The following is a 26461-nucleotide window of genomic DNA, read 5'->3' on the forward strand; positions in this document are numbered from 1 at the left end:
TCTACAAGCAGCACAAACTGTGACGTCACTTTCATATGGCAATGAGGAAACCTTCTAAATAAAAGCCCGCATTTCAAAACAATGAAATGTGGATAACTCATTCAAATTATATTGAATTTTAATCAATAGCCACGTTTATTGTGACAACAAGAAAATGCAATAAGTAAAGAAGAAATATGGTTTTAAAAACAATTTTTAAGACCAATAATGAAAATAATACAATATTGACACTGGTATGTTGCGAATATTGGGCTGTAGAGAGAAAAATGATCTACCTGTCTCAGCTAAAGTGGGGTGGGAAATACTCAGTAGGGTCTCTACTAACCAAATATGCTACGTTTTGGAGGGGGACTGTGTCGTACATACCAGCAGCACTTCATTATCTACCCCTTCCATAGCCCCCAATGCAATGCACTGTAATAGACTGTACATGGTATACATATTGGCTTTTAGAGAGAAAGCTTTTACCTGTCTCAGCTAAAGTGCATGGGAAACTTTAACTTTAACACTATTATATTGCTTACCCGGTTTGCTTCCAGTGTGAAATCAAATGAAAATTTAGACAGACAAAATGTAATCAATGATGAAATGGCATACATGTTAACAACCCAGATTAATTTAATGGCGATGGTAATGGGTGCACCTTTACAGATTTAAATCAGCTCTTGGCCAGCCTTGACATGTGCCAAAACTTGCATATGGAAGCAAGCACAACATGAGTCTGAAATGCACTTTTCACCTGCTTTATACTTTATTTTAAAAAATGTTGTTTTAACTTGTGCTCCTTCCCTTGTGCTCCTTCCAACCTCCCTTTCAATTATTGGGTAGAATTTCCAAAATAAATCTCTAATTTGATAGGCCTACCTGTAAAAGGGGAGGGGTGTCATATCCCCTCAACCAGTATAAAAGAGAATTAAAGGATAGACTACTTCCCCTTCAGAAATACCTGGCATTACAGTATCTGGTACTGCATAGATGTGACACTTAACTATTAATTTTCTCATTGGTGCCCCAATGTAATGCCTTTGCTGACCTTGAAAGATAATCATGACAATATTGCTTATAAAATAATCGTGTCTATGTTATTACCCTTTTAAACTAGGTACCAGGCTTTTACTCTATACCAGTGTTTCCTACCCTGGTCCCCCAGTACCCCCAACAATACACATTTTCATTGTAAGCCTGGAAAAACACACTCATTCAACTCATTGAAGGCTTGAGGATTAGTTGACCAATTGAATCAAGTGTGCTTGTCCAGGGTTACAGTAAAAATGTGTACTGTTAGGGGTACTGGGGGACCAGGGTTGGGAAACACTGCTCGATGCGGCAAAACTTCATAGATAAGACTTGTAAATCATTTTCTCCATTGCTGTTCAGAAAGTGTAATTACACTGTGTCTTAGCCTGGTTAATATTCATTACATTTATTATTTTTGATTTAAAAGGTTGCTTTGTGTTTATTTTCTTTTTTGGTGTATTGTTTTCAGGACTATGGATACTGCTGGGTCATTTAAAGCGGTGTTGCTGGATATGTACAACACTGTCCCCCTCCAAAACGAACTATATTTGATTATTTCCCACCACACTGAGACAGGTGGAAAAGTTCTCTACTAGCCAATATGTACCCCATGTACAGTCTGTTACAGTGCATTGCATTGGGGGCTATGGAGGGGGTAGATAATGAAGTGCTGCTAGGTATGTATGACACAGTCCCCCTCCAAAACAAAACATTTTACATTTTTGGTTAGTAGACACCCTACTGAGTATTCCCAACCAACTTCAGCTGAGACAGGTCAAAAAGCTCTCTCTGCAAGCCAATACGTATCCCATATACCGTATATTGCAGTGAATGGAGCGGGTGGAGTAAGGAGTCTACAAGTACTCTGCATTAAACCCGTTGCCGAGCACAAGAGACCTATTTCAGTTTTACAGACTTTATTGAGTAATTCCAATAACATATATTTGTATTTTATTAAAAGTGTATTTCTTTAAATATTGCCTAGATATACAATAGCTTTCAACATACCAGTATTTTGTGTACCCTTTCAAAATAAATGCTGGTATAAGTAATACATTATTAAAAATAAAATATGCCAAATTATCCTTTTATTTATTCAAATGTAGTTGCAATGCTATGCAAAACAGTTGAAATGCACTAGTTCCCAAAAGTATCATTATTCCCCAAATATAGCACGTCTTTGCAATGGGACTCTTATTCCCTCCCAAAATCAGCGTGCTGTCAGTATAATATCAAATATTTGTATAATTAGCTGTGATAATATCCTGCTGCTTGTTGAACGGTAATCCCAATGCTAAGGAATCGGTCCACCAAATCAGGAAATGAAAGGCGTAAACTGGGCCTGCGCGGTATTTTATGGGACTGTTTCGGCAACGTTTGACGTTACCGTGAGCAGTTTTGTTTAGTGCTTGTTTTGGCGCAAACAAAATATTGTGTGCGTAGCCTATATTTCTAATTTACAACAAATGATGAATATCGATCGGTGTGGCCATTTAGACAGATTTACTGCTGTTGCTGCATGACTCTTTGTGAGTGGCAATATACGTCATGCTTTTCGAACCATTCCATTTTTATTAACGCCTTATAATAAAATAAAATGAACATTGGGATATTCTCATACGTACTTCTTCCTCCCTAGGGGTGGCAGTGTAACGTTACACCAGGATTTTTAATTGGGTCATAAAATGTGTCTTTTTATCTGCCTGTACATTATACATTTGAATGCAGAAATACAGCAATGTTAAATGTACGCTAATTAATGATCTTAACATATACATTAATCAATAAGTGTCGATATGATTTCAGTTCTATTTATTTTCCATGTAATGCTCGCAAATGTATTCAGGCATTTTCACAGCCACCTAAGTGTACGGAAGAGCAACTGGTGAAAGTGTACAGGGTTTGATGGATGAGCAAGGGATTTTTTTACGTTCTTGAAATAAATATTCTAGCTACATTTTCTTTCTCAACAACGTCGGTTTATTTAAAGAAGTAGACATGCCTTTATTTGCGCAGAATCCATTCGACCAAGATGTTGGTAAGTTGAGCGCTTCATTTGGCATGTTGGTTAGCAGTGACCTAGCGTAACTACCGTAGCTTCGTACATGGCGAAACCTCTCGCCCGCAAGCTAACAACAACAACTAGCTAACGTTAACCGGGCTGCATGTCTGTAGCTAGCTACCTTGACGTTCTGACCAAATGTGAGATTATCCACATAGCTAGCTAGTTATGCGGTTTGGTAAACTCGGTAACTAGCTTGTAGCAGACAGTCATCGGCCAGACTTTTTTTTTGCTAGCTATGTTAGCTAGTTGTTGTGTCATCACTTTATCGTAATGAACGATTTTCAATAACAAGACTGACTAAACTGCAACAAGCTCACACATTAAACAAGAACAACATTATCTAGCTAGTTAGCTAGTTAGTTAATTTAGCTTAATGCATTCATGAGTTGGGTTAGTTTTAGGTTTACTGAAAGGAAAGGAGGGTCTTGTATGCAAACGTTGTATGCATATAATATACAGTGCATTCGGGAAAGTATTCAGACCCCTTGACTGTTTCCACATTTTGTTACGTTACAGCCTTATTCTAAAATTGATGTAAAAATAAAAATATTATCCTCAGTCTACACACAGTACCCCATAATGACAAAGCGAAAATAGTTTTAAAAACATTATTTACATAAGTATTCATACCCTTTTCTATGATAATCGAATTGAGCTCCGGTGCATCCTGTTTCCATTGATCATCCTTGATGTATTTCTGCAATTTGATTGGAGTCGACCTGTGGTAAATTCAAATGATTGGACATGATTTGTAAAAGCACACACCTGTCTATGTAAGGTCCCACAGTTGACAGTGCATGTCAGAGCAGAAACCAAGCCATGAGGTTGAAGGAATTGTCCGTAGAGCTCTGAGACAGGATTGTGTTGAGGCACAGATCTGGGAAGCGTACCAAAAAATGTCTGCAGCACTGAAGGTCCCCAAGAACACAGTGGCCTCCATGATTCTTAAATAGACAACGTTTCGAACCACCGAGACTCTTCATAGAGCTGGCCGCCCGGCCAAACTTAGCAATCGGGGGAGAAGGAGGTGACCAAGAACCCGATGGTCACTCTGACAGAGCTCTAGAATTCCTCTGTGGAGATGGGATAACCTTCCAGAAGGTCCACCATCTCTGCAGCACTCCACCAAATAAGCCTTTATGGTAGATTAGCAAGACGGAAGCTACTCCTCAGTAATAGGCACTTGACAGCCTGCTTGGAGTTTGCCAAAAGGCACCTAAAGACTCAGACCATGAGAAACAAGATTGATGAAACCAACATTTAACTCTTTTGGCCTGAATTCCAAGTGTCACGTCTGGAGGAGACCTGGCACCATCCCTACGGTGAAGCATGGTGGTGGCAGCATCATGCTGTGGGGATGATTTCAGGGGCAGGGACTGGAAGATTAGTCAAGATCGAGGGGAAGATGAATGGAGCCAAGTACAGAGAGATCCTTGATGAAAACCGTCTCCAGGACCTCAGACTGGAGCAAAAGTTCACCTTCCAACAGGACAACGACCCTAAGCACAGGAATGGCTTCAAGACACGTTTTTGAATGTCCTTGAGTGGCAGAGCCAGAGCCCGGACTTGAACTCGATGTGAAAATAGCTGTGCAGCGACGATCCCCAACCAACCTGACAAAAGCTTGAGAGCATCTGCAGAGAAGAATGGGAGAAACCCCTCAAGTACAGGTGTGCCAAGCTTGTAGCATCATACCCAAGAAGACTTGAGGCTGTAATCGCTGCCTCAAGGCTGTAAAGGTGCTAAAACAAAGTACTGAGTAAATTGTATGAATACTTTAGGTAAAGCGTTTTGAGTTTTTATGGTGTTTTTTTTACAAATTCGTAAAAAAATCTATACTTGTTTTTGATTTGTCATTATGGGCTATTGTGTGTAGATTGATTGGGGGGGGGTCATACATTTTAGAATAAGCCTGTAGTGTAAAACAAAATGTTGATCAAGTCAATGGGTCGGAATACTTTCCGAATGCACTGTAGCTAGCTAACCCCCTCTAAGGTGAGCAGTTTAGCCATCATCTTTGTAACAGATGCTCTCGTATCTCCTAGTGTCTTTGTAGCTACAATAATACGAATTTCACTCTGTACAGAAATATATAGTTAGCCATGTGTAATGGCTTTATCACAAATAAAATAGTCTATTGGTCGCATACACAGATTTGCAGGTGCAGCGAAATGCTTGTTTCTAGCTCCCAACAAAAAAAGTTTAGTCATAAAAAATACCTACCAATCACATAATCCAAAAAGTAAAAAGAAAGCAATTAAGTCAGGTCTGGATGTCCACATTTCTATTGAGTGACTAAGTAATAATACATGGTCTGAGCAAATAAAAAAAATACTGCAAAGTTGGCTAGGAGCTAGAAACACGGTGACTGTGCCATCTTGTATCACACATCAGATACGGAATAATTGACTTTATTCCTAGTCTAGTCATACAACTTCCAGAATTATGTGTTAACTGTCAATCCTATACAAATATAGTGGTGAACTAAAGCAATGAGAACTAGAGGTATAATATTGAGTTAATGTTGGCCCAACACACTACATGCCAACCACAGATTGTCTTTTCCCAACTAACCACATGTATCTCGGTGTACCACATTTTCAGAGAAAGCCACCAATGAAACCAATACAGTGGAGGACTGGGCTCTGATTATGGATATCTGTGACAGAGTTGGACAGACGCCCAATGGGTAAGTTGAAGTGCGACTTCCTTTTTCTAAAATATCAGCATTGTTTCTAAAAAAAATGTTTAAAATTTTTTTTAACCAAAAATGAACAGTACAGGGACAATGGGACAATGTACAAACATTTGAGAAAGATCATTTGAAAAGACCGTTTCCTTTTATTTATTTTTTAAATTAACCTTTAACTTTGTTTCATCTTGATATGAGATGAACATTAATTAATTCAAGGTTAATTGTTGATGTACAAATCGAACCGATTTTTAAGGTTGTAATTATTGGTGGGGTGGGTTCACGAGAAATGAGGTTCCTGCTGAATAAGTTATAATGCCACTGCTCTAAACTAACTCCAGGACTCAAGTTGAGGTTATTGGTTATGATTATTTTATTTATAGCTATGGTATTGAATAGCAGTGACTCAAAATGCAATTCATATCTGCATGAAAAAGTATGCAGTCACCATTGGAATTCGCTCTGGATAAGAGTGTCTACTAAATGTAAATACAGTGTTTCAGAAAGTATTCATACCCCTTGACTTATTCCAAATTGTTGTTACAGCCTAAATTCAAAATGGATGAAATATATTTTTTAATAAACATCTACACACAATACAACATACTAACAAAGTGAAAACATGTTTGCAAATGTATTAAAAATGAAAGATCTAGTTTACATAAGTATTCACATCCCTGATAGTTTATAGAAATACCTTTGGCAGTGATTACAGCTTTGAGTCATCTTGAGTAATCTTGGGTTGTAATAGTAGTAGAGGGAGGGATTTATTTCAGCTTTTATTTCTTTCATCACATTCCCAGTGGGTCAGAAGTTTACATACACTCAATTTTAGTATTTGGTAGCTTTGCCTTTTCAATTGTTTAACTTGGGTGAAATGTTTTGAGTAGCCTTCCACAAGCTTCCCACAATAAGTTGGGTGAATTTTGGCCTATTCCTCCTGACAGAGCTGGTGTAACTGAGTCAGGTTTGTAGGCCTCCTTGCTCGCACCCGCTTTTTCAGTTCTGCCCACAAATGGTCTATAGGATTGAGGTCAGGGCTTTCTGATGGCCACTCCAATACCTTGACTTTATTGTCCTTAAGCCATTTTGCCGCAACTTTGGAAATATGCTTGGGGTCATTGTCCATTTGGAAGACCCATTTGTGACCAAGCTTTAACTTCCTGAGTAATGTCTGAAGATGTTGCTTCAATATATCCACATAATAAGTGCACCAGTCCCTCCTGCAGCAAAGCACCCCCACAACATGATGCTGCCACCCCCGTGCTTCATGGTTGGGTTGGTGTTCTTCAGCTTGCAAGCCACCCCCTTTTTCCTCCAAACATAACGATGGTCATTATGGCCAAACAATTCTATTTTTGTTTCATCAGACCAGAGGACATTTCTCCAAAAAGTACGATCTTTGTCCCCATGTGCAGTTGCAAACCGTGTCTTTTTTATGGTGGTTTTGGAGCAGTGGCTTCTTCCTTGCTGAGCGGCCTTTCAGGTTATGTCGATATAGGACTTATTTTACTGTGTTTATAGATACTTTTGTACCTGTTTCCTCCAGCATCTACACAAGGTCCTTTGCTGTTGTTCTGGGATTGATTTGCACTTTTCTCACCAAAGTACGTTCATCTCTAGGAGACAGAACGCGTCTCCTTCCTGAGCGGTATGACGGCTATGTGGTCCCATGGTGTTTATACTTGCGTACTATTGTTTGTACAGATGAACGTGGTACCTTCAGGCGTTTGGAAATTGCTCCCAAGGATGAACCAGAATTGTGGTCTACAAAAACAAATTCTGGGGTCTTGGCTGATTTCTTTTGATTTTCCCATGATGTCAAGCAAAGATGCACTGAGTTTGAAGGTAGGCCTTGAAATACATCCACAGGTACACCTCCAATTGACTCAAATGATGTCAATTAGTCTATCAGAAGCTTCTAAAGCCATGACAAATTTCTGGAATTTTTCAAGCTTTAAAGGCACTGTCAACTTAGTGTATGTAAACTTCTGACCCACTGGAATTGTGATACAGTGAATTATAAGTGAAATCTGTCTGTAAACAATTGTTGGAAAAATTACTTGTGTCATGCACAAAGTAGATGTCCTAACCGACTTGCCAAAACTATAGTTTGTTGACAAGAAATTTGTGGAGTGGTTGAACAACTAGTTTTAATGACTCCAACCTAAGTGTATATAAACTTCTACACCTGCATTGCTGGCTGTTTGGGGTTTTAGGCTGGGTTTCTGTACAGCACTTTGAGATATCAGCTGATGTACGAAGGGCTATATAAATAAATTTGATTTGATTAAACTTCCGACTTCTATCCCTGAAATCTGAAGACTGTTCCTTGGACTTCTGTTTCTGCTTTGACATGCCCAGTCAACTGAGGTACCTTTTTTTAAAATAGACAGCTGTGTTTCATGTCCAAACAATTGAATTGGCCACAGGTGGACTCCAATCAAGTTGTAGTGACATCTCAAGGACGATCAAAGGAAATTGGATGCACCTGAGCTCAATTTGGAGTGTCATTATGTTAAATAAATTTGCAGAAATGTCTAAACATGTTTTCACTTTGCTATTATAGGGTATTGTGTGTAGATGGGCGAAAAAAAAGTATCCGTTTTATCAATTTTGAATTGCAGCTGTAACACAACAAAATGTGGAATAAGTAAAAGGGTATGAATACTTTCTGAAGGCACTGTAACTGTATATTGAAGATGGTATACTTTTGGAAAACTCATGTAGGAATAACCTTCTACTTGAGCCATAATAACCATGTCTCTACCTGCCATTCTTCTCCCAGAGCCAAGGACTGCTTGAGGTCTGTGATGAAGCGAGTCAACCACAAGGTCCCACACGTTGCCATGCAGGCCCTCACCGTGAGTTCTTATAACTTACTTTATTATTTAATGTGGTATTCAAGATACCTGGAGCAAAAGCTGCATATCATTTGGTAGACCGTTGAAAAACCTACTGCTTAACTGTGTAATAGGCTTTATTATACATGAATAAACCGATGTCAATAGAGAAATAGTCTGCATAGGGTGTGGGGTTAGTGTAAGGTCAGGTGTTTTAGTCTCAGCATGGTGTCAGGCCCTGGAGCTTGTTTAGTGACTGCGAACATAGACACAGTTAATGAGTCATGAATCCTTCTATAGAATGCATAGAGTTTAAACAATTTGTTTGTATAAAGTCTGAGTGTGAATTTATTGGTTCAGGCAGTGAGGCTGGTGGATCAAAAGTTCTCTGACTGTTCCCATAAGCCTCAGTGACACCCACCAGTCTGATGTAATAAAGTATTTGGGAAGAGTGGTCCATCTCCTTCTGCTCTTGGCAGTTCTAGAGCTCTGAGCTCATAACTCTCCTGCTCTGGGTAGCCAGTCAACCAGAGTGTGATGATCCATGGCCCTGGATCCATTTTTTTTTACTGCTTTGTTCTGTTCTCTCTGCTGCTTAGAGTTGTTATAGAGTGATGATGCTAAGCCTCAGACCATGTGAGCCTTCTCTCTGACTCACCATTAGGGTATATAGTCAAATGGCTGTTCCATTTACTAGATATCTCTCTTCACTCAGTCAACTTTAGCTCCCTCTGTCATAAAATCATGCATCATTTCAATGATGTTACATTTATTAGTGTTAATACATTTATGTTATTCAATTAAATGTGGAATTGTGGAAGATTATAAAAGCGTTGGGCTACTTCTCTTGCTGTAATGTGAAACTTCTACATAAATCATCTAAACTGACTACTGTACTAACCTGGCTTTTCTCCCTGTTACAGTTGCTGGCTGCCTGTGTCAATAACAGTGGAAGAATATTTCACTTAGAAATCTGCTCGCGGGAGTTTGCCTCTGAAGTCCGTACTGTGTTGAGCAGGGTAGGGAAGCCGTCTCAAGTTTTTTTTCGTTTGCAATATTTGTGATGAATTGAGGATGTTCAGACTTACACACACGTGAGCAAGCATAACAATTTAAATCAAATTTTATTTGTCACATGCGCCAAATACAACCGGTGTAAACCTTACCGTGAAATGCTTACTTATAAGCCCATAACCAACAATGCAGTTCAAGAAATAGAGTTACTCAAATACTAAAATATATACGACATAAACTAAAGGAAAATTAAAAAGTAACACAATAAAATAACAATAATGAAGCTATATACAGGGGGTACAGAGTCATTGTGCAGAGGTACAGGTTAGTCAAGGTCATTTGTACATGTAGGTAGGGGTAAAGTGACTATGCATAGATAATAAATACTACTGCTACACTAACAGTAGCAGTAGTGTAAAAACAAATGGGGGGGGTCAGTGTAAATAGTCCAGGTGGCTATTTGATTAAATCTTATGGGCTGTGGGTAAGAGCTGTTAAGGAGCCTTTTGGAACTAGACTTGGTGCTCCAGTACTGCTTGCCGTGGGGTAGCAGAGAGAACAGTCTATGACTTGGGTGACTGGAGTCTTTAACAATATTTAGGGCCTTCCTCTGACATGCCTAGTATATAGGTCCTGAATAGCAGGAAGCTTGGCCCCAGTGACGTACTGGGCCATACGCATACCACCCTGCATACCACTGCTGGCTTGCTTCTGAAGCTAAGCAGGGTTGGTCATGGTCAGTTCCTGGATGGGAGACCAGATGCTGCTGGAAGTGGTGTTGGAGGGCCAGTAGGAGGCACTCTTTCCTCTGGTCTAAAAAAATATCCCCAGGTGCCATCTTTCGGATGGGATGTTAAACGGGTCTCCTGACTCTCTAAGGTCATTAAAGATCCCATGGCACTTATCGTAAGAGTAGGGGTGTCCTGGCTAAATTCCCAATCTGGCCCTCAAACCATCACGGTCACCTAATAATCCCCAGTTTACAATTGGCTCATTCATCCCCCTCCTCTCCCCTGTAACTATTTCCCAGGTCGTTGCTGCAAATGAGAACGTGTTCTCAGTCAACTTAACTGGTAAAATAACGAATAAATAAAAAATAAAATAAACCTTTGGTAGCTCCTTACAGTCAGATGTCGAGCAGTTGCCATACCAGGCGGTGATGCAACCGGTCAGGATGCTCTCAGTGGTGCAGCTCTAGAACTTTTTGAGGATCTAGGACCCATGACAATTTTTTTCAGTCTCCTGAGAGGAAAAATGTGTTGTGCCCTCTTCACGACTGTCTTGATAGTTTGTTGATGTGGACACCAAGGAACATGAAACTCTCAACCCACTCCACTACAGCCCCGCTGTTGTTAATGGGGGCCTGTTCAGCCCTCCTTTTCCTGTAGTCCATGATCAGCTCCTTTGTCTTGCTCACATTGAAGGAGAGGTTGTTATTCTGGCATCACACTGCCAGGTCTCTGACCTCCTTATAGACTAATCTTTTTCGGTAATCAGGCCTACCACTGTTGTGTCGTCAGCCAACTTAATGAGGCTGTTGGAGTCGTGCTTGGCCACGCAGCCGTGGGTGAACAGGGAGTACAGGAGGGGACTAAACACGCACCCCTGAGGGGCCCCAGTGAGGATCAGCATGGCGGATGTGTTGTTGCCTACCCTTACCACCTGGGAGCAGCCCGTCCAAGATCCAGTTGCAGAGGGAGGTGTTTATTCCCAGGGTCTTTAGCTTCATGATGAGCTTTGTGGGCACTATGGTGTTGAAAGCTGAGCTGTAGTCAATGAACAGCTTTCTCACATAGGTGTTCCTTTTGTCCAGGTGGGAATGGGTAGTGTGGAGTGTGATTGAGATTGAGTCATGTGGATCTGTTTGGGCGATTTGCGTATAGGACTGGGTCTAGGGTTTCTGAGATAATAGTGTTGATGTGAGCCATGACCAGCCTTTCAAAGCAATACATGGCTACCAACGTGAGTGCTTCGGGGTGGTAGTCATTTAGACAGGTTACCTTAGATTTCTTGGGCACAGGTACTATGGTGGTCTGCTTGAAACATGTAGGTATTACAGACTCAGGCAAGGAGAGGTTGAAAATGTATTTGAAGACACTTGTCAGTTCTAACACACATGCTCTGAGTACACATCCTGGTAATCCGTCTGTTGACCTGTTTAAAGGTCTTGCTCACATCGGCTACTGAGAGCGTTATCACACAGTCGTCTGGAACAGCTTGTGCTCTCATGCTTGCTTCAGTGTTGCTTACCTTGAAGTGAGCATAAAAGGCACTTAGCTCATCTGGTAGGCTCGCGGCTGGGTTTCCCTTTGTAGTCTGTAATAGTTTGCCAGCCCTGCCACATCCGACGAGCGTCAGTGCCGGTGTAGTAGGATTTAATCTTAATTCTGTATTGACTCTTTGCTTGTTTGATGGTTCGTCTGAGGGCATAGTGGAATTTCTTGAAAGAATCCAGATTAGTGTCCTACTCCTTGATAGCTGCAGCTCTAGCCTTTAGCTCGGTGCAGATGTTGCCTTGTAATCCATGGCTTCTGGTTTTGTATATGTACGTATTATCACTGTGGGGATGACATTGTGCACTTATTGATAAAGCCGGTGACTGAGGTGGTATACTCAATGCCATTGGATGAATCCTGGAACATATTCCAGTCTACTAGCAAAACAGTCCTGTAGCGTAGCATCTGTGTCAGACCACTTCCGTGTTGAGCGAGTCACTGATGCTTTAGTTTTTGCTTGTAAGCAGGAATGAGGAGGATATAATTATGGTCAGATTTGCCAAATGGAGGGCGAGAGAGAGAGCTTTGTCTGTGTGTGTGGAGTAAAGGTGGTCTAGAGTTGTTTTTTTCCTCTGGTTGCACATGTGACATGCTGGTAGAAATGAGGTAAAACCTTATTTAAGGTTGCCACCATTAAAGTCCCCGGCCACTAGGAGCGCTGCTTCTGGATGAACATTTTCTTGTTTGCTTATGCCCTTAAACAGCTAGTTGAGTGCAGTCTTAGTGCCAACATCGGTTTTTGGTGGTAAATAGATGGCTACGAATAATATCGATGGGAACTCTCTTGGTAGATAGTGTGGTCTACAGCTTATCATAAGGTACTCTACCTCAGGCGTGAAATACCTCGAGACTTCTTTAATTTTAGACATCGCGCACCAGCTGTTATTGACAAGTAGACACACACCCCTGCCCCTCGTCTTACCAAAAGTAGCTGCTCTGTCCTTACGAATCACGGAATACCAAGCCAGCTCTATATTATCCATATCGTAGTTCAGCCACAACTCGGTGAAACATAAGAAATTCGTTTTTAATGTCCCATTGGTAGGATAGTCTTGATTGAATATCATCCAGTTTATTCTCCAGTGATTGCACTTTGGGCAGTAGGACAGATTGTATATTGGATCTTTAAAAATAAAAATTAAGGCAAGCATCCCGGAGTCTCCTCTTCACTGTTGATGTTGAGACTGGTGTTTTGCGGGCACTATTTAATGAAGCTGCCAGTTGAGAGCTTGTGAGGCATCTGTTTCTCAAACTAGACAGTCTAATGTACAGTAGCGGTTTACCCACTTGCCATTGAATTCTCACAGGGCAGCTCGACCTTCCCGTGTATCTCCATCTTTTCTTCACGCGAGTGACAGGGATTTGGGCCTGGTCTTGGGCGCTATTATTATCATTCAGCTGGCTCTTTGTGTCAATGTTTTGTTTGTATCTACCTCTGTCAAATAAGTAGCCTAATAATAATTATTATTACTATTCCCAATGCAGGCCCACAGCAAGGTGTGTGACAAGCTGAAGGGGATGATGGTGGACTGGTGTGATGGGTTTCAGAAAGATCCACAGCTCAGTCTGGTCAGTGCCACCATCAAGTCTCTGAGAGAGGAAGGGGTCATCTTCCCATCCTCTGGGTCACAGGTAATGTAGTCAACAACCTATCGTCTATCACCCTAACCCAGTGTTGCCTCTATCATTGTATAGGCCAGGCAGTTTCCCCTCACTACTAACTGTTACCCCCTTCCTAAAAGAGTTTGTTTTTTATTTGTTTCAATTGACAATTTTTGTGCCAGATGGCCTGGATGTGCCTCACCTGGAAAATAGAGCCGTTTGAACCGCAATGTCTTTAAAAAAACTTTTACCCCTTTTTTTTCTCCCCAATTTCGTGATATCCAATTGGTAGTTAGTCTTGTCCCATCGCTGAAACTCGCCTATGAACTCGGGAGAGGCGAAGGTCGAAAGCCATGCATCCTCCAAAACACAACCCTGCCAAGCCGCACTGCTTCTTGGCACACTGCTCGCTTAACCCGGAAGCCAGCCGCACCAATGTGTCGGAGGAAACACTGTCCAGCTGGCGACCGAAGACCGCTTGCAGACGCTTGGCCCACTAAAAGGAGTCGCTAGAGCGCGATGAGACAAGGAAATCCCAGCTGGCCAAACCATTCCGGGACCCGGATGACGCTGGGCCAATTGTGCGCCGGCTCATGGGTCTTCCTGTCACGGCCGGCTGTGACATAGCCTGGGATCGAACCTGGGTCTGTAATGCCCCAATAACATATACTACCCACCACTGCGACCTGTATGTTCTCGTTGGCTGGTCCTCGCTTCATATTCATCGCCAAAAACACTGGCTCCAGGTCATCGATAAGTCTTTGCTAGGTAAAGCTCCGCCTTATCTCAGCTCAATGGTCGCCATAGCAACACCCACCCTTAGCACGCACTCCAGCAGGTATATTTCGCTGGTCATCCCCAAAGCCAGAACCTCCTTTGGCTGCCTTTCCTTCCAGTTCTCTGCTGCCAATGACTAGAACGAATTGCAAAAATCACTGAAGTTGGAGACTTCGATCTCTCTCACTAACTTTAAGCGTCAGCTGTCAGAGCAGCTTACTGATCACTGCAGCTGTACAAAGCCCATCTGTAAATAGCCCATCCAACCAACTACCTTCCCTCATCCCCATATTTGTTTTTGTTTTTCTGCTCTTTTGCACACCAGTATATCTACTTGCACATCATCATCTGCACATACATCACTCCAGTGTAAATTGCTAAATTGTAATTACTTCACCACTATGGCCTATTTATTGACTTACCTCCATACTTCATTTGCATACACTGTATACAGATTTTTCTGTTGTGTTATTGACTGTACATTTGTTTTTGTCGCACTGCTTTGCTTTATCTTGGCCAGGTTCCAGTTGTAAATGAGAAGTTGTTCTCAACTGGCCTACCTGGATGCAATGCAGTTCCTTAGACCGCTGCGCCACTAGGGAGGCCCCCATAAACCAACGTTGTTTTATGTACTATATCAGTACTTTACCCTCTTACAGGGTGCTACGCTGATATTTTTTACAAAAAATGTAGGAGCACATCAAGAAATTTAGGGGCACAAATGAAAAATATTCACATTTTTTTGTATAAGAATTGCCAGCAATAGCAACATACTGGTTTAAGGAGCACCAGAATTTTTTGGGGGGGGTATGAATCTTTTGAAGCTCATCTCCTGAAGAAGCTATTTTCCGTTTCCTTACTTTTTGTTCCACTAAATGTTATCTGGGTGTTTATTTTATTATTTTTTTATGTAAAAAGTAGCACAGCAAAATATTTAGGAGCATAGCCGACTGAAAAGGTAGCATTGTAGAGCCCTGTGTTATTGAAGCTATCGCCAGACTCGCCTACGAATCCAAGACAACTGTTTTTGGCTAGCTCAAACACAAAGCTCTCCTCATGACTTCAACCTGTGGTCCACTGTAAGCAAATAAGCTCTGTGTGTGTACGTTCACTGGCCCCAGTGCAGTGTGGTCTATCCTTGTCCTCAGTACGCTGCTCTCCCATGTGTTGCCAATACAGAGGAGGAGGATGGCGCTTGTCTCTGTGTTTTTAAGGCATGACATCCGAATGGAATTTTCTCTCACATATTTCATGTAGTACCCCAGTTCTCCCTATTTATTTTGTATTTTTTATTTCACCTTAATTTAACAAGGTAGGCTAGTTGAGAACAAGTTCTCATTTACAACTGCGACCTGGCCAAGATAAAGCAAAGCAGTGCGACACAAACAACAACACAGAGTTACACATGGAATAAACAAGCATACAGTCAAATAATACAATAAAGTCTACATACAGTGTGTGCAAAGGAGGTAGGATAAAGGGGTGAGGCAATAAATAGGCCATAGTGGTGCAATTATTACATGATGGAAAATTAAATATATGTGATAGATGTGCAGAAGATGAGTATGCAAGTAACGATATTGGGGTGCAAAGGAGCAAAATAAATAAATAAAATGAATAACAATATGGTGATGATATGGTGATGAGGTAGTTGGATGGGCTATTTACAGATTGGTTATGTGCAGGTGTGATCTGTGAGCTGCTCTGACCGCTGGTGCTTAAAGCTAGTGAGGGAGATATGAGTCTCCAGCTTCAGTGATTTTTGCAGTTCGTTCCAGTCATTGGCAGCAGAGAACAGGAAGGAAAGGCGCCCGAAGGAGGAATTGGCTTTGGGGGTAACCAGTGAAATATACCTGCTGGAGCGCGTGCTGCGGGTGGGTGCTGCTATGGTGCTATGGGTAGGTGTGGGCAGCGATTGGTTGAAGAGCATGCATTTTATTTTGCTTGCTTTTAAGAGCAGTTGGAGGCCACGGAAGGAGAGTTGTATGGCATTGAAGCTTGTCTGGAGGTTAGTTAGCACAGTGTCCAAAGAAGGGCCAGAAGTATACATAATGGTGTCGTCTGCGTAGAGGTGGACAGCAGCAGCAAGAGCGACATCATTGATGTATACAGAAAAAAGAGTCAGCCCGAGAATTGAACCCTGTGGCACCCCCATAGAGACTGCCAGAGGTCTGGACAACAGGCCCTCCCATTTGACCTCTGTCTGAGAAGTAGTTGGTGTACCAGGCGAGGCAGTCATTTGAGAAACCAAGGCTGTTGAGTCTGCCGATAAGAATGTGGTGATTGACAGAGTCGAAAGCCTGGGCCAGTTCGATGAATACAGCTGCACAGTGTGGTATCTTATCGATGGCGGTTAGGATATCGTTTAGGACCTTGAGCGGGGCTGAGGTGCTCCCATGACCAGCTCTGACACCAGATTGCATAGCGGAGAAGGTACAGTGGGATTCTAAATGGTCAGTGATCTGTTTGTTAACTTGGCTTTCGAGGACCTTAGAAAGGCAGGGTAGGAAAGATAAGTCTGTAGCAGTTTGGGTCTAGAGTGTCTCCCCCTTTGAAAAGGGGGATGACCGCGGCAGCTTTCCAATCTTTGGGGATCTCAGACGATACGAAAGAGAGGTTGAACAAGCTAGTAATAGGGGTTGCAACAATTTCGACTGATCATTTTAGGAAGAGGGGGTCCAGATTATCTAGCCCGGCTGATTTGTAGGGGTCCAGATTTTGCAGCACTTTCAGAACATCAGCTATCTGGATTTGGGTGAAGGAGAATTGGGGGAGGCTTGGGCAAGTTGCAGTGAGGGTGCAGAGCTGTTGATCGGGGTAGGGGTAGCCAGGTGGAAAGCATTGCCAGCCGTAGAAAAATGCTTATTGAAATTCTCAATTATCGCGGATTTATCGGTGGTGACAGTGTTTTCTAGCCTCAGTGCAGTGGGCAGCTGGGAGGAGGTGCTCTTATTCTCCATGGACTTTACAGTGTCCCAGAACTTTTTGGAGTTAGTGCTACAGGATGCAAATTTCTGGAGTGACGATGAAAGAGATATTGTCTCTAGAAATATCATTTAAACCAGGTGATGTCACCGCATGTGTGGGAGGTGGATCTAAAGTGTTAACTAAGGCGTATTGAGCAGGGCTAGAGGCTCTACAATGAAATAAGGCAATACTTACTAACCAAAACAGCAATGGACAAGGCATATTGACATTCGGGAGAGGCATGCGTAGCCGAGTGATCATAGGAGTCCAGTGAGTGGCTTCAGGCAGCTAGCGGGCCGGGGCTAGCAGAAGGGGATTAGAATTCCTTTTGTGATTGTATGTGAGGGACAGTCTGGTACTCTATTAATTTGGTTGAAATGGTGGGCTGAGTATCCTATTCTATATTAAAGGCCCAATGCAGTCAAAAGTTTGTTTTTTCCTATTTTGTATGATAGTTGCTGGTTGAAAATACAATCTACACAAGACCTTCTAATCAGCCGTTTTGCATGGGTAGGAGTTTTGGCCTTCCACGGTGACATTAACATGCGGTTAATTGGTTAATAGTCCAATCAAAGAGATCCAAACCGCTCTGCAAAACAGCTATTTTTCAGTTTCCCCCTCGCAACTCAGATCATCACTCCAAGCTAAATTCTTGCTTGAGAAATGGCCTAGTTTTTAAAAATAAAATCTATTAAATGAAAGTACTTTATTTTTACACAGAAATCATTTGTTATTGATATAAAACTGCTCCATTGGGTCTTTAATAAATTACTCTGAAGTATTTTCAACTGAAACTGACTTTTCCCAACCTTTCTCACAGACATCAATTTATTCTTCATACTGTAGTCAATGTCACTGTTTTCCAGATGTTAGGCTATATATGTTTGCGTATGAAGCGATTGCAATTTCATGTCATTCAATGTCCTATTTAATTTTAGGAGCTCTTTTATACTCTTAAGGAATCCACATGCTTCCCAGCTAAAACAGTTCAGAACAGTTTCTGCATATATTATGACAACATTTTTGTGACTTTCTTTGTATTTTTTTTGGTCTTGCAGCAAGTGGTTTATTGGCCGTTCGTGCACACACTTTTTTGGGGGGCAAGCAGAAGTCTACTCCCCTTCGTCTGTGATTGGTCAACAGTAAGGATTCTTCAATGACGTGTCATTCAACAAGAGACAAATCGTTTTCAAAAATGTTTTCGCTTGAGAAATATTGCAGCAAATACCTTAGTTATATGTCAAATTGTGTGACTAAGATATCTACAAAACTTACATGAATGACCGATTTCTTATTTTAGATTAATTCTGACGCTACGGTGTCTCAAGATGGACAAACGGTACTATTGCTGCTTTTTTTCTTATTTTTCAAGCAAGGTCTTTTAAGGGAGTATGTAAGCACATTCGTTTGGTTCGCCTAGCCGAGTTTGGGTAGCCGAAACAAAGCATGCTGACGCCTTTACTCGCTCTCAGTTTACTACCAAAATACTGCCTGTAAAGCCTGTAGTACCTATCAATCCCTACAGGTGGCATCAGTCACAGCTAATCCCAAATCCCCTCTGCTCTGGAAGGCTTCTCTCTAACCAACCACCTCTTATCAACAGGGGTCCAGCCTAAAGGGCACCACTCCAGCTGTTAGTAAACCATCTGACGATGACGACCTGGCCAAAGGTACAAATAATATCCAACAGATTCTAGAATACCACATCATATTACATTATGAATTGTGCATGTTGATGAATGAATTAATACATTTATTAGACACATTAAAATCATTGAGAATGACACAGTGTAGAGCAGTGTATTTCAATTTTGTTCCACTGCCTCTGTCCTCCTCCCATCTGCAGCCATCGAGCTGTCCCTGCAGGAGCAGAAGCAGTATGTGGAGACGCGACCCCTCACCGTGACCGCCGACCCCCCCTTCAATACCAACGGGGGCGGGGGTAGCAGGGATTCCCGGAAGTTGCGGGCGCTCTACGACTTTGAGGCGGCCGAGGACAACGAGCTCACCTTCAAGACTGGAGAGCTCATCCTCGTCCTGGACGACAGGTAACTAACGACATGCTTCTATGGAAACCTGGCTCTGACCCATATGATGGCCTACTGTATAGGCAAATATGGGAACAAAAGTTCTTCAGTTACATGTCTGTTGTTCTGCAATGCATGCATTCATTTAATTTATAATGGGAAGTGTTCACTTACAAGAATGTTTGAACTGATTTAACCATGTTGATGCCAAAGTGACCCAAACTGGTGGAAAGGAGAGAACCACAGAGGAGTAGGTCTCTTCCCGTCCAACTTTGTCACGACCAACCTCAACGCTGAGCCTGAACTAGGTACGTTTCCCCTCTGTTCCTGTCCAGTACCATACCTCACTCTTGTACCACCATACGGAGAGTCCTTCTAGTCAAGTGTTTGGTTTCATGTTTTAAATACTGACTCTAAAGTGGCTCTGAATAAGAGCGTTAACTAAATGTGTAAAATGTAAATTCCTCTCCTAACAGTAACGTATGTTGAGAAGACACCAGCCCCGGAGGAGCCCAGCATAGAAGCCAACGTAGAGCCTGAGCCTGTCTTCATAGATGAGGTGGGTGCTTCTACGTACCGTACCTACTGCATGATTGTCCATACAAGTAGGCCTAAATCATGTTATATCATCATGTATCTTTTCTTCTTAGATATAATCAGTCCACCGTCAGTTTTGACCGTTTGACCATTGAAAACCCTCTTCATCAGTCTGTCAGTTGTAACTTAGTAAAACGTTTAGAATGGTTAATAAAGTCTGACATGGCTTGTTATACAAAGTTGTAATGTAACATCGTATAACAAGAATCTTTCTCCCCCTCTCTCATCCCCTCTTCCTTGTTTCTCTCTTTTTCCCCCTCTGTTCCTTCCCTTCTCCACCTCAATAATCCTCACCTCTCTTCCTCCCTCCCCCTCTCTCATCCCCTCTTTTCCTTGTTTCTCTTTTTCCCCCTCTGTTCCTTCCCTTCTCCCCTCAATCATCCTCACCCCTCTTCCTCCCTCCCTCCCTCTCATCCTCACCCCTCTTCCTCCCTCCCTCTCATCCTCACCCCTCTTCCTCCCTCCCTCTCATCCTCACCCCTCTTCCTCCCTCCCTCTCATCCTCACCCCTCTTCCTCCCTCCCTCCCTCTCTCTCATCCCCACCCCTCTCTCTTCCTCCCTCTCTCTCTCCTTTCTTGCTCTCCCCTCTCTCTTCCTCCCTCTCTGTCTCTGCAGGAGAAGATGGACAGAGCGCTGTATCTGCTCCAGAACACAGACCCTGCTGAAGCAGCACCTGACTGCCAAGAGCTGGTCCAACTGGAGGGTATAAGACAATGACTTAATGCTCTGATAAATCCTAGTAGCCATGCTCACTAACATTGCAGTTGGACTATTTTCTAACACACACACACACACACACACACACACACAGTCTCACCTTATCAATGCTTTACCCACCCAGGTGCTTGTGAGCAGATGAATCCAATGATTGATGACAAGCTGGAAGACATTGACAGGTAAAATGAATTTAACTGTAGTATAATTAATTATTCATAATGGACTATATTTTCAATTTGTATGTTAGAGGCTACACTATTGCATGTCAGAGTTTTATTTCTATTGGTTTCTATTGTTGTACAGAGTTATTCAAATTGTATGTATTTATACATACATGATATAGTTTATATTGACTGTATCTGGATGACCGCTACAATCATCAGTCTTTGTCCTACTTGTGTCGTGATGACCTCTATCTCCACCCCTCCCACTCTCTCTCCCTCCCTCCCTGGCAGGCAACACTCTGAGCTGTCTGAGCTGAATGTGAAGGTGCTGGAGGCCTTGGAGCTCTATAACAAACTGATGAACGAGGCACCGTTTTACACAGCCTACTCCAAACTGCAGTCCCAGCAGCAACCGCAGCAGCAGCCCCAATACGCACCTGCCTCCCAAGTCCCCATTCAGGTCAGGAAAAACAAACTATCTAACCACTGTCACATACACTACATGACCAAAAGTATGTGGACATCTGCTCGTCGAACATCTCATTACAAAACCGTGGGCATTAATATGGAGTTGGTCCCCCCTTTGCTGCTATAACAGCCTCCACTCTTCTGGGAAGGCTTTAGTGAGGTTGGGCGATGGCCTGGCTCGCAGTCGACATTCCAATTCATCCCAAAGGTGTACGATGGAGTTAAGGTCAGGACTCTGTGCAGGCCAGTCAAGTTCTTCCACACCGATCTCGACAAACCATTTCTGTATGGACCTCGCTTTGTGCACGGGGGTGTTGTCTTGCTGAAACAGGAAATGGCCTTCCCCAAACTGTTGCCACAAAGTTGGAAGCACAGAATCGTCTAGAATGGCATTGCATGCTGTTACGTTAAGATTTCCCTTCACTGGAACTAAGGGCCCTAGCCCGAACCAGGAAAACCGTCCCAGACCATTTTTCTTCATCCACCAAACTTTACAGTTAGCACTATGCATTGGGGCAGGTAGCACTCCCCTGCCATCCACCAAACCCAGATTTGGCCGTCAGACTGCCAGATGCGGACGCGTGATTCATCACTCCGGAGAACGCATTTCCACTGCTCCAAAGTCCAATGGCGGTGAGCTTTACACCCCTCCTGCCGACGCTTGGCATTGCACATGGGGATCTTAGTTCGCTCGTTGCGAACTAATTTGCAAGAATTTTACCCGTTAGATCAAATACGGAACGGTTCTGTATTTCACTAAAATAATAAACGTTTTGTTTTCGAAATGATAGTTTCCGGATTTGACCATATTAATGACCAAAGGCTCGTATTTCTGTGTTATTATAATTGAGTCTATTATTTGATAGAGCAGTCTGACTGAGTGATGGTGGGAACCAGCAGGCTCGTAAGCATTCATTCAAACAGCACTTTCCTGCGTTTGCCAGCAGCTCTGCAATGCTTCAAGCGTTGCACTGTTTATGACCTCAAGCCTATCAACTCCAGAGGTTAGGCTGGCAATACTAAAGTACCTATTAGAACATCCAATAGTCAAAGGTATATGAAATACAAATAGTATAGAGAGAAATAGTCCTATAAATATTATATTAACTACAACCTAAAACTTCTTACCTGGGAATATTTAAGACTCATGTTAAAAGGAACCACCAGCTTTCATATGTTCTCATGTTCTGAGCAAGGAACTTAAACATTAGCTTTCTTACATGGCACATATTGCACTTTTACTTTCTTCTCCAACACTTTGTTTTTGCATTACTTAAACCAAATTGAACATGTTTCATTATTTATTTGAGACTAAATTGATTTTATTGATGTATTATATTAAGTTAAAATAAAAGTGTTCATTCAGTATTGTTGTAGTTGTCATTATATATATATATATTAAAAATAAAAATTTAATCGGCTGATTTTTTTTGTCCTCCTATAATTGGTATCGGCGTTGGAAAATCATAATCGTTCGACCTCTACTAAGGAGATTGGAAGCTCGATTTTATACACCCGTCAGCAACGGGTGTGACTTAAATAGCCAAATCCGCTCATTTGAAGGGGACACATACGTGTGTGTGGCCTCGGTGAAGGCAGAGAGACTATGCCAGTGTCCAAAATGGCATCCTATTAATTGCCTAGTTAAATAAAAAATATCATATGGTGGGCTCTGGTCAAAAGTAGTGAACTATATAGGGAATAGGATTCCATTTCAGATGCTGACCATGTGTGCTGTTTGTCCCTGATGATGGATGTCAGTCCCTCCTTGGAGACGAATGGGAGATTCCAGTGGTCATGTTTGGACTGTTTTACCACCTCACTTTCTGCACTGCAAAACCAGTTTAGAAACAATCTCTTCCTTGTTGTGTACCTGGCTGCACCTGTAGTAATGTTGGTTGTATAGTTTAGTGGAGTAATGCAATGTACACTGTACTATGAAATGTGTTTTACCCAATTTCACATTGAACGTTCTCTTTTTGCTCCCCTCCTCCCTCTCTCAGGGTTACCCAGGTCAGCCTGGTGGTTCCTACATGCCTCCAGGGATGCCCCAGGGCCCCCCAGCCCAGCAGGCCTACATGGGCTCTGACCAGCCCGGACCCCTCCACTCACTCCACCCTAACGTCACATCTCCCAACGGTCAGCCAGCACAGCTTCCTTACAGGTAAGCCTCGTACTTTACAGGGTTACACGTCTCCTCGGTATACCAGTACTTTACAGGGTTACACGTCTCCTCGGTATACCAGTACTTTACAGGGTTACACGTCTCCTCGGTATACCAGTACTTTACAGGGTTACACGTCTCCTCGGTATACCAGTACTTTACAGGTTACACGTCTCCTCGGTATACCAGTTACACGTCTCCTCGGTATACCAGTACTTTACAGGGTTACACGTCTCCTCGGTATACCAGTACTTTACAGGGTTACACGTCTCCTCGGTATACCAGTACTTTACAGGGTTACACGTCTCCTCGGTATACCAGTACTTTACAGGGTTACACGTCTCCTCGGTATACCAGTACTTTACAGGGTTACACGTCTCCTCGGTAAACCAGTACTTTACAGGGTTACACGTCTCCTCGGTATACCAGTACTTTACAGGGTTACACGTCTCCTTGGTATACCAGTACTTTACAGGGTTACACGTCTCCTCGGTATACCAGCCCTGACTAGGCAACTAGCTAGCTAAATGGCAGCCATTTTGTGAGGTCATTTGAGAGTATTACATTTTTGGGGGTGGCATTGCTCCTGTGTTGAGGGTTAAATGTCTGTCTTAATGCTTGTGTTAGGCAGTAGGTGGCTAATATTGTACCATTCTGTCTCTTCACCGCAGTGTACCATATGCACCTGCTGGATACCCTCCACAGATGGGTGTGGCCCCACAGATGGACATGTCGGCCTATCAGAACGCCAACCTGCCTCCAGCCTCCTATCAAATGGCTGCTCCATCGCAGCAGGCCCCACACCAGCAACAGGCCTACTATCAGCAGCCTCTCCTATAAAGGCAGGCTGTGCAATACTATCAGGGCTGTCTGAGTGAGAAGCAGCATATCCCCACCAACAGACACAGTACAATGACACAATCCTCCCCCTCTTTTGTCCTTTATGAAAAGATTATGGCAATGGTATGAGGTATGCTTGTGTCCCAAATGGCAACCTATTCCCCATGTAGTGCTCTACTTCTGACCAGGACCCATAGAGCTCTGGTCAACAGTAGCACACTATTTGGGAAATAGTCATTTGGAACACCGCCTAGATTGTCACAAAGGTCAGTGTCTGTCTGAGAGGTGTGGAGACCCACAGGAGGAGACCAAATGCCAACCTACCACCCACCCACCACGGCCTGTTTGGAAGGGATGAATGTTTTGAAACAGTATGTGAAATAAGTACTTTTCCTTGTCTTGGTTTGCCTCTTTAAAACAGTTAAGGGGGCAGCTCATCCAAACTGCTTCATTAATGTTGTGTGTATTTGTCCTTGTTCAGAGATCTTTTGTTTGTTTGCTTTTTAATCATCTTCTATTTTTAAATGTTTGTTTTTCTGTTCACCGTCTGGTTTGGTGTCTGTCTGGAGATCAGTCCAAATGAAGGAACCCATGGCTGGCCAGGACCAGGGTTCGAGTCAATTCGAAATGGAATTGACCCCAACCCTGGCCAGGACTTTTCTATCCCCCTCTCTCTAACAGCGTCATCCACTTTAGTTGACCCTTCTTGGGGCCAAAGGTTATGGAGTGCTCTAGGTATGTCTTGTGCTATAATCAGTACCATGTTTTATTAGATACTATGGTACAGTTAGAGATTAGCTTCCCATACACTGCCTGCCTTGCAGCACTCTTTGGGTGTTTAATATGTTCTAGGAGTGACACGTTTTATCATTTTCATGTCATTTTGTTATGAAATTAACTGAAGTCATTGTTAAATACATTTTGAAGTGTGACCATGCAGCCTTTCCAAATTAATGCTATTGTAGGTTTAGTGCACATTTTCATACACATAGCTTTTTTAGTAATGCAAATGTAATCTAGCTTGGGTGCCTGTCTGTTTCTACTCTATTGCCAACTCCTTATGGAATTTGTCATGTTTGCCTTGACAATGACAACAATGCAGTTGGCAAGACAGCATAAACAGATCTGGGACCAGGCTAAATGGAATCTTCAGATTATATGGTTGTTGATTAACAACATTCATGTGCCAAGGCTCTTGGCAACTTGGTAGATGTCCTATATACCTTGAGTAACAAGTTGTAATCGCAAGGAATAAGAGATTGGGAAATGAGCCAAGTCCTAGCTATATCTTTCTATGGTCCTTCTTCATTCACTCTTCTGTTGAAAAGGCTTTTGACCATCGCCGTTAGTAATAGATGTTTGTAATTATTAAATTAATATCGGTGTGCTTTTCATGTTTCTGGGCTGTAGGTCACGTTTTCATATAACCATTATTTCCACAAAAAGATTTATCTTTGGAATGGCTGTTTGCTCTGCATTTGGACCTTTAATTAGAAATTGTAAATGACATCACTTGTATATTATCTTTCTCTGGATTATATCCATATGATCCATATTATTTTATGGTTTATAAATGTATGGTATGCTTTCCCCTTTAATACTTTTTGGTTTTACTTTATTTGTGTCAGAACAAATGGCTACCGTGACCAACAGTTAGAACTGGCTCATTGATAAATGTGTGAATTGTACAAAGTTTTATAGCTAGAGAACTGTTTGGCCTAAAATGTTCATCTGAAATTAATGAAACTGTTGGGTGTAACCGAGGACCAGATTTATTTACCCCCCTTCTTTAGCTGGATAGTCTACTCTGACTAAAATAATAACTGTGTCCACTTTACTTTTTCTTTATCTGCATCTGAAAAGGTGTTGTATATTAGATGTAAAATATCTTCTGGCATTGTGGGTATTGCACCTTAACTTTGTAAACATTTTATTTACCACTGGATGCCTTGTTTTCTTTAGAAATAAAATCAAAATGGAAACATCTTTGGGAAAGGACTTGACCCTGAAGCTGCTGTATATCTAGAACTATATATTTAAAAAATATTCCAGGGAGTGTTCCCATTCAGTACTACCGATTTATTATAACTCACTCCATGTTTTGTTACTTCAAGATTTCTCTGTGTTATCATTGTAAATCCTTTTGTAACACTGTCAACTCTAATATTCTTTAAAATAAAATGTACCTGTGTTCACAGCTTTCTACTGATGGATGCAGTTTTTTCATGTT

The 26461-nt window shown here is 42.1% G+C and overlaps 1 protein-coding gene across 1 annotated transcript; it reads left to right on the forward strand.

The window, feature by feature from the left end:
• The first annotated feature begins 2870 nt into the window (after window positions 1-2870).
• Window positions 2871-26461, forward strand: LOC112225595 (signal transducing adapter molecule 2). The gene is made up of 14 exons (XM_024389688.2): window positions 2871-3055; window positions 5687-5771; window positions 8563-8638; window positions 9541-9636; window positions 13393-13539; window positions 18857-18923; window positions 19100-19301; window positions 19494-19588; window positions 19757-19839; window positions 20494-20581; window positions 20720-20774; window positions 21051-21219; window positions 23231-23391; window positions 24063-26461. The coding sequence occupies exons 1-14, from the start codon at window positions 3016-3018 to the stop codon at window positions 24229-24231; spliced, it is 1533 nt and encodes a 510-aa protein (XP_024245456.1). The 5' UTR covers window positions 2871-3015; the 3' UTR covers window positions 24232-26461.

The sequence above is a fragment of the Oncorhynchus tshawytscha genome, linkage group LG26 (genome assembly GCF_018296145.1).
Source record: "Oncorhynchus tshawytscha isolate Ot180627B linkage group LG26, Otsh_v2.0, whole genome shotgun sequence".
In the NCBI taxonomy this organism is placed as follows: Eukaryota; Metazoa; Chordata; class Actinopteri; order Salmoniformes; family Salmonidae; genus Oncorhynchus; species Oncorhynchus tshawytscha.

Bases quoted from the DNA above. Each gene is read 5' to 3' on its own strand.
- LOC112225595 (XM_024389688.2), top strand. From the start codon at position 3,016: ATGCCTTTATTTGCGCAGAATCCATTCGACCAAGATGTTG. The intron at 13,540-18,856 runs GTAATGTAGTCA...TCTTATCAACAG, and splicing joins TCCCATCCTCTGGGTCACAG to GGGTCCAGCCTAAAGGGCAC. The intron at 19,302-19,493 runs GTAACTAACGAC...TTGATGCCAAAG, and splicing joins ATCCTCGTCCTGGACGACAG to TGACCCAAACTGGTGGAAAG.